At 30.4% G+C, this 14,856-nt stretch overlaps 1 protein-coding gene across 1 annotated transcript; it reads right to left on the reverse strand.

Annotated features, from left to right (window-relative positions):
• Positions 1–2,737: 2,737 nt before the first annotated feature.
• Positions 2,738–14,007, reverse strand: LOC129220794 (gastrula zinc finger protein XlCGF49.1-like). The gene is made up of 4 exons (XM_054855225.1): positions 13,944–14,007; positions 11,229–11,462; positions 8,794–8,970; positions 2,738–3,036 (listed from the first exon to the last, which is right to left on the reverse strand). The coding sequence occupies exons 1-4, from the start codon at positions 14,005–14,007 to the stop codon at positions 2,738–2,740; spliced, it is 774 nt and encodes a 257-aa protein (XP_054711200.1).
• Positions 14,008–14,856: the final 849 nt, after the last annotated feature.

Here is a 14,856-nt window from a genome sequence, read left to right on the forward strand (position 1 = left end):
CTTGAATATACAAGAAAGGACTTAAAATTAAATTGAAATTGAGATCTCTGAGACTCAGATGATTATAAAAATTTTAAGCTCAAATCATAAACCAGGGAGCTTATAAAAAGCAAGCATATTTGAAAATAGTAGATAATATTTATTTATTATCAATGTCAGACCATTTTGTTTCATTTTACACAATCTGCCACACTACAATTCTGCATTTTACAGAACTCAAGGAGCAGACAGACAAACGTGGATACTATTCCTAACCAACAATACAAAATCTACAGGGGTGATTGTGACTCCATGAAAAAATACCTGAACTTTTTTCCAAGAAGAAAAAGTGTTTTGATGGGTATACATATACACATTACGTGTATGCACACATTATTTATATACATAATTATTTGTTGGGGCTAAAACTCGAAGTTTTAATTGGACTTAATATGTCCATGTGCATGGAGAGAATTAAATTCTTTTAATTTTTCTCATTTCTAAAAATTTTTCAAAGAATGTTTTATTTTCCTCCATTGTATCTGAATCCTTAACCATTTATGACATTCATTTTCTAAAAGTGCATAAATATTTCAGAATTAAATAAGTTTGGGGCAAAAGGGGCAGAATGTATTATGATCACTGCACAATAGAGCTAGGCGATATCCGAATTTTAATGCCACGATATATCGCTCTCCAAATATCGATATTTTCAATATATATAAGTTGTTAAATTCAACATTTAATGGGGGGGGGGGACTGTAAAGCCTATTACATAAGCATCTACAACAGAGAAAAGCCATAAGACATCTTGGTGAATATATATTTTAGCAATTTATTCTAATAATATAGCTATAGCAAAGATTTTCATGTGTTTGTGTCGGGAGGGGAGGGGTGGGGTCATGAAGCAGATTATACCACAGAAACTTTTGGAGAAATTAATTTAGAAGAATTTAAGTCTTTTTATTAGTGGGTGGCAATTCTTGAGGGAAAAGGGGGCTGGGTAAAATTGAGGGGTGCCATCGCAGTCGGGGGAATGGGCAACCCTAGTTACATCATCTGCATATTAAGATATGCAACAGAGAAACGATATTAGACATCTTGAAAAGAAAATATTAAGGGGGAAAATATCAAGTAACGCTCCTTTCTCTTCTTATCTAGCCTTTATTCCATCTCTCACCCCAGCTGTTCTTCAATAATTACCATAGAGATTGCAAAACATGACGGTAGCTTACGCTTTATACCAAACGAAACGTCTTCAATTTGGACTTTCGGCGTTTCATTAAACATCGACCTAAATTTTACAAAAGTGGGTTTTTCTGAAAATATAGGATGGTTTCGGGATTTTCAAAGATGACGATACCGGAAATCAAGAGGTAAATACCGGAAATCCGGTAAAATACCGGAACACAATCACCCCTGAATCTAGTAAAATTGTACTATCTTTTGATTGCGACTCATTATTTATTTTCATGAGAGAGAATCTTCAAGTTTTATTCCTTTTTGAGCATATGTGTGACATGAGACAAAACAAAATGCTTTATTTAGCATAAAATCCAAGTATTTAATTTATTATTACAGTGGAATAATTATAAAAACTCTTCATCATAGATATAGGTAGGATTTTTTTATGGCATGAAAATACATTTTAACATATGAAGAACATGCAAGGAAAGAAATACACAAAAACAGTACCAAACAAGACCATAATAGTGATCAGTTTCATAAAGGAACTTTTTAATGATGAAATTGGAGATGGCAGGGAAAGAAAAGATGTTTACAGTTTTCAACATTCAGAATGTTTGACATATTCAATTTAGAAGGAAAAAAAAAAAAAAAAAAAAAAACAAGCAAATTTAATATTAAAAAAAACTTTCAGTTGCTCATTATTCCTTTAATTTTAAAGTTTGGCTTTTAATTTATATATATTGGAACCATTATGCATCATAAAAAGCCTCAACTTTCTTTCTAAAAAAAGGTTGTGCTTAAAACATAATGATTTGTATGTGTTATGGGTGTGATTGTATAGTCTTTTTTTTTCTCTAAGCCCACGTTTGAACAGCAGCTAAGTTTATGCAATTTATATATTGATTAAATATAGCTTTTTAGCTTTCCAGTTTAGGATGATGAAACTAAAATCAAGCTACGAAACTGTCTGAAGAAAGAGCTTCAAAAATTCAATGTTTGATAATTACAACAGTTTTCCTGTAGTGTACAAAAAATAAATATGAATGAATTTCAATACAATTTTTCAATAGTCACCTATCGGAGGAAAACCACGACAAAAAAAAAAAAAAAAAAAAACTAACAGAATAATATAAATTAATAAAATATAATAAATTAAAAATGAATTAATATGAAAACATTTTCAATAAACATAAAGTCAAACCTCGTTAACACAAAATCTACAGAGCCAGGATAATTATTTCATATTTACTAGATTTCCTCTTATCTGATAAATTATCAAGTGATTGTTAATTCATGTGAATAAACTAAAAGAGTATTTCCAGGTTAAGCACTTTTGTGTTAACAAGATTCTACTGTATTATATAAATTTGTCTGAAAGGACAACTGCAATATTTGTAATAGAATGCTTTTTAATAATACATTCTTAAATTTAAGCTGTAAAGCATCATTTAGTTTTAAAAAAACTTATCTAGAGCAGCAATTTTATCAGAATATGTCGTAAAATAGGAACATTAATGCACATAACTTCAAAAACCACACTACAATCAGTATTTACTTCATTAAAAAAATATCACTTCTTGTGAGTCAAAGAATGCATTTGCATTGACTGCTTTGTAGTGTATCCTTTGCCACAAACAGAACACCTGAACGGTCTTTCACCCGAGTGAATACGAAGATGAACTTTCAGATTTCCTTTCCGATCAAAGCTTTTATGACATACATAGCAAATGTGAACTTGCTTCTTGTAAGTCAGTTGCCTTCCCGCATCAGACATTGAGGAATCATCTTCTGACATTAGATTAGACTCAGCTGCTATTTGTACTCGAGGTAACATTTTTCTTTTCTGATGAGAAGCATGAAAACGGAAACCTATGCAATAAAATTACATTAGTTCATTTTAAAAAGAGAAAACAAGTTTATTACCTATAGTTTTATTATACAAGTAAAATAGATTTGCTATGAACATTTTTTAATCAACAATCATAGCTTGCTTAACCTGTTATGTAATGAGAAAGATATCAGCAAAATGGTTTTCTGAGCAGGTTTTCTTCTTCCTGAGCATGAAACTAATCTTTTGCTTTAGACACTTTTTGAGGCTTGTGCCTATTGACAGGATGATTACCAGAGCAATACCAGACCCAACTTCTGGCTTTGGAGGACATCACTTCTGGAAGTGTCATTGTTGGGCATAAATAGGGTGCATAAAGAAGATTGTTTGAATATAAGTCCTCAAAGCACAGCATGGTCACTTAAAGGGGGAGAGGTTATGACTCTCTCTTTCTAGATCTGCAATTGACATAGCATTTTTATCACTGTTACAAGCCTGAATAAGTGTTTAACCAAATTGTTGTTGAGCTATCCTTTATCATTTAACAATCACAGCAAAACCACCATGCTCAAAAAACTAAAAACGGACAAACTGGGACACACTTACTCAAACCTGAGTTTTAAAACCTTGAGGATTATGTGTAATCTACATTTTCAGGTTCAAGTCACCCAAGAAGTCAGGAGGGAATAAAAATATTTAGCCATAACTTGTGCCTCCCCCCAACTGAAATTTAAAAAATAAGAGAGGGGGGGGGCACTTGAGTTAAAATAAATTGAGCCACAACTTGCATCCCCACTCAATTACACTAGTTTACCAGATAAAGTTCAAATGCAGGTATAATTGTGCAGAATATTTTTAAAGGAATAGAACCAAAATTTTTTAGAAATGAATTAGACATTGTAGATGATTTCAAAATTTGACAACGAATTATTTGTTAAATAATTCTCTGGTCATTGCAATATTCACATCATCAGAGCTGTCCTAACTGAGCACAAATGGCTAAAATAAGTATGCAATAACAAATGCTATTCATGATATGTTTTAACCACTCTGTCAAGTAGGCAAGATATTTCATTATGAATTGCAAGGTTATTACAAACATTAATTGAAAAAGAAAATTTCAATGATAGCACTAAGACATGAACAAAAAGCGCTAAGAAATTTTATTACTAAAACAGAAACATAATATTATGATACAAATATCGCCAGAAATTATTTTGCTAAAATATTTCTTTTACAACTATACAATTTTAAGATACACAATTGATAGTGTTTACAGAAGTATAACTTTATAAAATTTTGAAGCGAAACATTTACCTTCATATAAATTTAGATTTTTGCAACATGAAGTTTAAACAGATGAATGTGAAATGTCTAACTCAATGCCAAGAAACAATTTCATATTTACAAAATAAATAAATTAATTAAAAGGTATGAGCTTAGATTTTTTAGACTTTACTAACAATTATTATGAATAACACTTGAGTGTGAAAAATAGAAAAGTAAAGCAAAATCCTTCACACCAGAAACTTCTTTTAGTTTTAAAAAGAAATGCAGAAATAAACCACAGTTGACAAACAATATACATACATTGATACACAGAATTTACTTTTACAATAAAACAAGTATGCTTTGCTTAAGAAAACAGCTGACAATTTTCAAAATGCCATAACTTTTTCATAAATATATACAGTAAAATCTTGATTATCCAATGCAATGAAGACATATCGTAAAACCAAAAATTTCTGAAAATTAAAATTGCAGATAAGATCACAGATTAGAGTGATATATATAGATGGTTCACAAAATGAAATCACTTCATAAACCATAATAAGGAACTCTTTAAAAATATTACAAACAAAACATTTTTTTTTCAATAAATCTTCATTTGACCATTTCATGTGTTCTAAATGAAGTATCAGCTTTCATAAATTTGTAACATTGATGTGTTTTCAACGATGTCACATTTGTAGAAACAATTTAAAAAATGGCAGCTACAAAATTAGATATTGTTTGACGGAGAGTTTTGAATAATCAAGGATTTATAGTAATTTTATGCATTTTTAATCATTTCATTCACTATTATATAAACTAAGTAACTTTAATTCACAGTACAAATATTAACTATATTCTCCTCAGACCCAAGATCAACTTTGAATGATAAATTTTTAAATGTTTTGTATAAATTGGATTTAAACCCATGGAAAAGAACAGAACAAATGTTTTTAAAAAATCTTAACTTTTAGTTTTGAGAAAATTATGGTCTCTTGGAAGAGCGACATTTAAACAATAGTGTTTTAAATCAAAAGAAGGAAGATTTGAGTACAATTTTGACAATATCACATAAAAAATACAATATTTAATTCATTCAACAGCATGTTTATTAATTTTCTATTATAAAAATAATTAAGAATAGGGACACTTCTTTATGCATGCGTGTAACTTTTTTTTTTTCCAAAAAAGTTGGTTCGTTTGATTCTAAACAAGTTCTGAATAAAAATCTATCAATCAAATATCATTTTTTGTTCTGCCACTTACTATCAAGAAAATTAACTAATACTGTGATGCATTTTTTTTTTTTTTTAACTTGATGACATTTTTGCAAGTGTTGTTTAGTGTATCTTACAGGTGATGTTGAGACTGAGGAAGATACGTTCTAAGCATAGAAATGCTTCAAAAATTTAATCTATTTTTGATTTTTATTACATGGTACCATTATCTCTATGTAAAATTTATCATACTTCATATTGGAAATCATGACAGGAAAGCAGCCATGATGTTATTTCATATTCTCTTCTAAGCTTTAAATTGAGCTAAATGGGCCTCATGAAAAAACTTCTTGATAAAAGCACACAAATTTCATATGTCTGAAGATTTAGCAAATGGACGGTTTTCACAAAGCTCACTTTTGCAAACAGCAATGGAAACAAAATCGAATAACAGTTCTTTCAAAGCTGCCCTTCCATGTGACTACATTAAAAAACACTGAAACACATCAGATTACTCTACTTTAGCTTACGTCAAAACAAAGCACTAAAATATTGAAGCTCATCAGAATGCATTTCAGATTTCGCAGTCAGTTTTTAAAAAAATCGGACCACAATAATACTGAAAAATAGGGACAAAACGCTTCAATTAAAAAGCACCACTATTTATAATGATGATATATGGACTGATATAAGCAATCAGAAAAATTATAACAAATACCAAATAAATATATTACTTGTATTTTCTTATACTTAATTACTTTGAATTAATAATTTTACTTCCTTCAACATGAAAAGAGCTTTTGACTATGTATGACTCTGGTGCTGCATTATCACTATTTAAATGCAGTTATTTAATGCAGTAAAATCAATTATTTAATGCAGCTTAATTGTTTTTCCCCCTTCTTTTTTCTTTTTTTAAGGATAAAAAAAATGTATTAGCATAAGAAAAGATACCAATGCAGTCAGCTAAATATCTAAAATGGACATGTTTCAATCCATAGCAGTGTTCGCGCTCAACTATCCGTAACCTGAGTCCCAGGGACCCATTAATGAAACAGATTTGGGTTCTTTGGTGGAAAAAATGAGTCCCTTAAATTTTAAACAGAAAATCTTACCATTTAAATGAATAATATAAAAAGGTTAATACTTGGGAAAAAAACTATCCACATAGTGATTTAAAAAAGTTATGAAATAAATTAAATTGGTTTTATTTTTTATGATTATCATTGTAAAATTATTTTCAAATAATACACTTGCAAGACTTAGTTATGTGAGAAACTATTTGGTCAGTTACAATGAGATAATCACACTCAAAATTTACTTTAAAAAAAATTAAAGTTGGATTTTACCATAAAATACTAAACAAGTCCTCTGATTGATCAAGCAGAAAGCACTTCCTTTACCGTTATTTTCCTGGAATTTTTTCTAGATGAAAATACCAAAAAGCCCCCTCCCTCCTATCCAGCGTGAACTATCATCAAGTATCATTGGGAATTACACAGAAATAGAAGAAAAAAAATCGCAAGCGAATGAACCCAACGCAAAAATCGCGATCGCAAAAACCGAACCATTCTCTCACATGAGTGTGAAAACTGCTCATCTTAAATCAGTACATTTGACTTAATTTTGACTCTTTCAAAATATCTGTTTTGGCTTCCGTGCTATTTTCAAAATGGCGCGGTCGATTAATACCTGACTTTTGCAAGTCCAAATAAAAAAACCCATCAGAAAGAGATGAATTACTAGAAAGAGGACAAGCTTAAAGTGCTTTTGTATAAAGTTCAAGTATTCATAAGCAATTTAAGAAGAAAAATGTGTGAATTTCAGAACTTTGTGTTCAGCGCGATCGGGAAAATGCTCGCCTTTTTTTTTTTCTCCTATCCTGTTATTGGGGATGCATGATTTTCAAAAAATAATTCTGGTTACATGAGTGCCAAATAGATATATGCTTTTACTGTACAGTTGTCTTGTATTAATCCTGAAGGTTACATTGAAACCACATTCTTACTTTTAGTCTTGATTGCTGTTTTCAGGAAAGATAAAAGTTGAGGGAGAGCTTGTACAGTTTACAGTACAATGGACTATTTATGAATCTGCAATATTTTGCTCCCTGAGCTCAGCCCAGGAGGTCACTGTAAGTTCCAGTCTTATCACTAATAAAACTCCATTGACTGGTCAACAATAGGGGTGTGTTTGAATAGCTGATAAAGAGATAGGGTCATTTTAATTCCTTTCTGTTGATTCTCCTGGTTATTGAAGCTTAAAAGCAATTACTAAATGGATCTTCAGCATTTTCCATAATTTTTTTTTTCTTTTCTTTTGGGTTTTCTGGGTCCCTAGGACCCGAATTTTCGCGGAAGTTGCGTCCCCTTTCCGCGAATTTGCGTAAAAAACCCACTATAGCGCGTAAACGCGAACCCTGATAGCATATTACTAATCTAAAAGATGTGAGATGCAACTGCAACAAAATCATGCATTTATTTTTAAAATGAATTTTTGTTTCAAACATATGAATTGGTTTTATTTAGTGGTCCCCCCCCCCCCCCACTCTCAACATTCAGTTTCGTATCATTTATTACTGTGGTACAAACTAACTAGCAGACATCAAAATCAAACTTAAACACAGTGAAAAATGTGTTGTAATAATAGTTTACATTAAAAACAATTTAAAAATGCTTAATCCTTTAAAATGTACTTTTTTCTTAAAAAATTACTTTCTGTCAATAATTTGATAGTGGCTTAAATTTGAGAAAAGTGAATGAATTCACAAAATAACAAATAAAATTCGCTGATTTACTGTAGAATATATTAAAATTATTTTAAACTTCCAAAATACATGAAACACTTTAAGGATGCGAAAGGATCGAAGTGTCAAACATGGCAAGCAGTTTTCGACAAAGCATGTATTTCCGTTCTTTCCCTCTTCAAAGGGATTTTATAATCGCCTTTTTGTCAAAAGGAATAATTTTTTGTGCAGAATCAGCATGATTGAATGTGAAAAAATCTATCAAAATAAGCAATTTATCCCGATAAAATATTAAACAACAAGACAAAATATTTTATCAGGAAAATCAGGACAACTACGAAGTCTGACATTATCACATAGGACAAATTTTTGCTCAACAGCAACAAAACACATACTCTTAATGTAAATGGTGCAAGGAATCTTACTTTACAGCCACTAAAACTAAACTCTGTGTGAAATGAAATGAACTTGCATCGACTGTTTTGTAGTGAAGCGCTTTCCACACCTCAGGCATTGATAAGGGCGTGAACCAGAATGGATAAGCATATGAGTGTTGAGGTTACTCTTTTGACTGAAGCATTTGTGGCAGACGTCACAGGTATAAGGTCGCTGCTTGCTATGAACCAGGTAATGCTTTGCCAAGTCAGATTTATATGGAGTTGAATAATCACACTTGGAGCACAGGTTCATTAATATCTGGCCTCTTGATTTAGATGAGTCTTTGAACAGAATGTTGAAGCCTAAAAAGTAGATTTAAAAAAAAAATACATTGAAAAAACAATTAAATTTTCACTTTGTGGGAAAAGTGATCAAGTCTTTAAATTATATCTAGCAAACCGAACACTTTAATATTGCTTTCATAAGTGCGATTACAATATGATTTTCCAAGAAATAAGATAATTTAAACCTGATCAGCTACATACATAACACCTTCTAAAAACACAACAGTGAACTTCAAGGTGACACTACTCGTGCTCATCCAACTCATCTCATCAATATTCTTTTAATGAAAAATATATTTGGCACTTACCATGCAAATCTTTGCAACACTAATAAAATCAGAGAGTAAACAAATGTATGTAATCTATCAGGCCTGGCTATCTTCTCTGGAATAGGTAAAAATCTGCAGAGACAAGTATTAACAGTTTTGGAAAATTCTATGGGAGAAATTTCGCCTAGCCTTATCTTTACAAGCTACCTACTTTTTAGTTAGCATGAAACTTTAGAATCTCCATACAGCAAGAGTTAGTGATGAATTTACTCCTATGACTCATACAGATGTTTACATAAAACAAATCAACTTCTGAACACATGAGGTATTAGTTCACATAAGCATCAATGGAAATACCAAACATATAAAGCGTTAATCATGAGCCAGGTTACGAAAATCAGGTCAGAAGTATCCTAATGGTATTGTTTGTCTTTGGTATCTAAATCGTTGACATATATTAAAAAGACAGAGCCAAAAACAATATTGGATTTAACACAGATCAACACAAATAAATATTGACATCAATTAATGAATTCTATGAAAGTTGAGCTTTTAAGAAATATATTTATGTGCTTAGTCAAAAGTGTACAAAAATTTTGCCTCTTAATGATATAAAATTGAATTAAAAAAAAAAATTCTTGAATTTGAATTTTAGAATGCATATAAAGTTTTATAATAAAGTTAAACATAGAGAAAAATTATCCATTTCATTTATTTTAAATAAAAATTTTTATTTAGTTTAAAGAGGTATAGAAATCTTGAAAGTTTAGTTCTTAAACAAAAGGCTATTGAAGTGTGTTTTTACTTACCTTTGATACTTGCTGCAAAAAGCTTCCTTGTGGAAATTTTTATGAAATTTTTGCTTTTAAAATTATTTTTAATTACAAACAGCTTTCACTCTTCTGAATTAAAATTTATTGATTTTTAAATGTACAATTAATAAATATGTATGCATTTTATTAAATAAAAATGTACGAATATTACAGAAATCATACTGCTTACTCAACATTTCTATAGTATCATCTGAACTTCTGAATACTTCAATCAGCATTTCTCAACAAGATTATCGAATAATTTTACTTTTTCAGCAAAAATTGCTTCTACTTGTTTAAATTAGTCTCACAAAGAGATTAATTTAAACAAGTAGAAGCAATTTTTGCTACATTAACTGTAATTTGTACAGCTTGTTAATATTGTGTACAGAACTTATAGCACACTGTCTACAAAAAAAAAAAAAAAAAAAAAAAAAATGCATACAGCAACATTCCACTACTTATATGTACAGTACAATAAGTGGCACATAATAAACATTGTACAAAACAAATGTTAACAAATGTTCCAATGTCTATTATGTCCTTAGCATAATAAACATTGTAAAATTAATGTCATAGTTTAATAATAGTCAAACAAAAATAAGAGCAAAACAGGATATCTCTTGTGGTAATAATTCATAGCTTAGACATGCAACAAGTCCAATAAGGTGGACTTGTTGCATGTCTTTAAGACTTACTAATAGTAATATGCTTTAAACGTTTTAGCTTCTTACTCAAATTTTAAGATGGTGTTAAATGATCCCTTAATTTAACATTAGCTGTAGCATAGAAAATGCAACATGTTTCAAAACATTTAATTTCCCCAGCTGATTTTTTGTAAATAATTATTTTATCGCAATGTACACGCATATTACTAGTGTATATTATAATACATAGCATTATTTTCTCAATTCGATGATTTTTTAAACTCTCCTCCCCATATGTATGAAGTTTGGGGGAGGGGGTCAAGCATCCTCTTTTAGTTGAAATAGGAAGCTAAAATTCTTCCAGTATATTACTATCCACAAGTTTAAAAATATTGAAGGGTAGCCCGTTATCTAGGAGAACCTTTTTTTTAACATGTATTTTTGAACCACCCTAAGGTCCAATATGCATTAAAGTTGACTTAACTCGTTAATATTTATGTGAACCATAAAATGCCTCGTGAGATGTATTTTTTGTGTGAAACTTTTACCACAAATATGGCAACTGAATGAACGCTCTGCTGCATGAATTTTTAAGTGCATTTTAAGATTTCCCAGCTGATTGAAACGCCGGTGACAAATTTTGCAAGCATGAGGCTGTTCCTTACTATGTACAAGTAAATGTTTCTTTAAGTTTCCCTTGTATGGTGTAGAATAATTACAAAATGAGCAAATATTCAACATAGGGCTTCTTTCCATCAAAAATTCCTTTCCCTGAAGAAATCCTAAAAAAGTCAAAGAAAATAATGTTATCACATAAAAAATACCAGCCAACATATTGCTCCTTTCGAAGAAGAGTGCCACAATATGAAAATTTTAATTCTCTTTTTTTGCTTTAATGGTTCCAAATGACGTTATTTTCTTTGGGAAACAATTTCAGATTTTTTGTTCTAATATTAATCACTGGAGAGCACAGCAAATTTACTTTTCTTATAACAATTTCCAGAAGAGTTAAACTTCAAACACTTCTCCTGTAAAATTTCATTTTTTTGTATTGTGGCCACTCTCCTACCTAATGAGCGATATGTACACTATATTAAATTTAGATGATTTAATGGCATGGCAATGGGTTACTTAACGAAATGAACTTCGAAAAAAGTTTTCTGTGGTATAATCATGGCTAACTAATAATAAATTTTGAATGTTACTCGACAAAATTGCTTTCTCTCATAAGTATAAAGAAAAATATGTTCTGAAATTTTAGAAATTGCTACTTTACAACCGAACTGATATTAAAATATTCATTTATGACAGTTAGATATTTTAAATTTCTATGACATCAACTGAGAAAACCACTATGGATATTACTGCCTTTAAATTTTGAATATAAAACTAAAATTAAATACATAGAATAAGGATGAGTCAGTTTGTAAAAAACTTGGTTTGTAAAGGTCTTAAAAGAATCATTTAAAAATAGAAGATTTAAACTGAACAAAATATTTTTAACATTTAAAAATCAAATAGTTGAAATCAGGAAAATGCATTTGCATTAAACATTGCTTCATAATTAGGGAAAGGGTTTTCGTTTTGCAAAGAATGAAACACTTAATTGTTGCTAGAAAAACAAGTGATATGTTGTCAATAACATAAACATGTTTTTGTTATTTTTCGACAACTTGAATGGACATTTTTTTATGTGGACCTGAATTTGATTTGTCTACTTGGAAAATTAGGCAAGTTTTTTTTTTTTTTTTTTTTTGCATGTGCTGGCATTGGGTCCAGTGAAGTACCACTATTGTAGCCATCTGGCTTCTAATGGTATAGACGATACCCCAGCTTAATTTTAGGTATTAGCTAGTTTTTTTTTTTTTTTTTTTGTATTGTAGCAGGTGGTGCGTGTAGCCCAGTGCTGTGATGCTCTGTAAATATTCGGAACTTATACATTCCTCTCTTAGTTTATTTTTAAATATTTTTGGTTTTTCAACCATAGATAGAGTTTCCACTGCTGACGAGTACTGACTCCATTTATTAATTAATTTTTAGTCTTCCTTTTAATATTTTGTGCTAAATTATGATTAATATTTGTGCTTTATTTAAACCTTAAACTCTTTTATAAGCTATTAAGAAGAAGAAGAAGAAGATAAGCTATTCATGTGGCTTAACCGTTTGCTGCTTTTGCGCATCTTTGAGCTTCGGATTTGGTATTTTTCGTTAGTTTGTATATGTTTATGTTTCTAATGTATATATATATATATATACATATATATATATATATATATATATATATATATATATATATATATATTTATTTATTTATTTATTTATTTATTTATTTCACAAGCTAGATCACAAAACAACAACAGACAGATAAGCTATTAATATTTGCCACACAAAAAAATATCAATTGAATAATTTCTCACCTTCTGTCTCTTATCCTGTCATATTGGGACTTTGACTGATTGATTTAAATATTATAACTTAAAAGAAAAAGAGAAATGGATTTAAAAAAAAATACTGAAAGATTAAAGGAACACAGATGACATACACACAGAGGTGCGGTTTGATTTTACAAACCTCTAATTTACCAAGGTCACGCAACTAGAGCTGGAGGGGGGGGGGTAACGTACAAATTTTTAGGGGAGGTGTTTCTCTCTTCTTTAATGGGGTGGGGGAGGGGGGATCTTCTTGGTAGGTCTTTGTGGTATTTGGGGGTATGCCTTTGCTCTTGGGAGGATGAGCACCTCTGACTTTATGAACACTCATGAACATGATTTTATGAACTATTCACAACCACGAAAAACCTTCATTGAAACAAAATAAATCTACATGTTTCCTTTTTTTACAAACTAGAACAGAAAAGAAAGTTCTTTGGACAAACTCTAGGTTAAGGTCAAAGTAGAGCTTTTTCTTATGAATTCTACAAGCAAGAACTTGAAATTTGAAAGAAAAAATAAACCCCTTTTTTGTTTCTACGCTAATTTGATCTTCTCATATGGTTACTTTTATTTCCACATAGAAACCTGGTTTAAAAACGATCAGTCACTCTTCACTTTACAATCTGAATTTTGTATGTCTTAAATATGAATTCGAAGCCCAGCTGTGTAGTAATAAAGCTTTGCGCTTTCATGATGCAGGCCCAGGCCAGCACGGTCAACTCAGCCATCCATTCCTTCAGTGGGTCGATAAAATGAGTACCAAGCGTGCTGGGGAACTAAACCCTGGAGTAAAGTAAGAAAAAACAACGTTGGTTTCCGCGTTCGGCTGACCACCTAGCCAGAACATCTGCATTGCACCCCAGAGTTCTTGGTCAGGAAAACTGAGGCTCGGCATAGGCCTTGGCCCTCATGGGCTGTTGCACCACTGGTTTTTTCTTTTTTTTTTGGTAAATAAGAAGCCACATTAATAACTTAATCTTAGGGTCTATTTTGTTGGTTTTAAATCATTAATGACTTAATAATGGTTTCATAAATTTTTAAATATTTAGTTTCCCTGCTTGAGAAGTACTCATTAGAATCTCAACAAATGTGATATGCTTGAAATTTAATTCACTGATTATTGGTGATACAACCCAACATACACTTAAAATATAAAGTAAAACTCAAAACCCATTATACATATGGAGAAATTCAATGTATCTAAAAATGTCACTTATTCAAGCTCAAAATAGGTCTAAAACAAGTAGACTCTGTTGCATTACTTTCACTTTTGAAAAAGCTTTAAAGATCTGAGGCAGCTTTTCACATTTAAAAACTCTTTAATAATTAATATCATTATGAGTTTATACTAATATTCATACATAAAAATGTAAACCAATCTGTCACCATTAAAAATGCAATCAAGATCAATAATATATCGAAACAGATAAGCATAAAAATAGTTTCTTTTTCGAAAACATCTCTTTAAAGAAGAAAAAAATAGTTCACATTCAAGTTAATGCATGGATTATCATATGTTTTTTTAAGTTCCCTTTTAAGCCAAAAGAGCGATTACATATGTGACAAACGTAAGGTCTTTCTTTGCTATGAACTAACATATGTTGTTTTAAATTAAACTTGTAAGGAGTGCAGTAATCACAAAGTGAACAAAAAGTGAACAAACTGGAGTCTTGTCCCTTTGTGGATCGAATTAACTGACGAATGGCACCTACATGAATAAACAAAATAAATACATATTAAAATT

Source organism: Uloborus diversus, chromosome 4 (genome assembly GCF_026930045.1).
Source record: "Uloborus diversus isolate 005 chromosome 4, Udiv.v.3.1, whole genome shotgun sequence".
In the NCBI taxonomy this organism is placed as follows: Eukaryota; Metazoa; Arthropoda; class Arachnida; order Araneae; family Uloboridae; genus Uloborus; species Uloborus diversus.

Excerpts from the sequence above, each read along its gene's own strand:
- LOC129220794 (XM_054855225.1), bottom strand. The coding sequence starts at position 14,007 with ATGCCGAGCCTCAGTTTTCCTGACCAAGAACTCTGGGGTGCAATGCAG. Across the intron at positions 11,463-13,943 it reads GCAGATGTTCTGGCTAGGTG|GATTTCTTCAGGGAAAGGAA; the intron begins GTCAGCCGAACG and ends TGACTTTTTTAG. Across the intron at positions 3,037-8,793 it reads CAAATGCTTCAGTCAAAAGA|GTTTCCGTTTTCATGCTTCT; the intron begins GTAACCTCAACA and ends TTTATTGCATAG.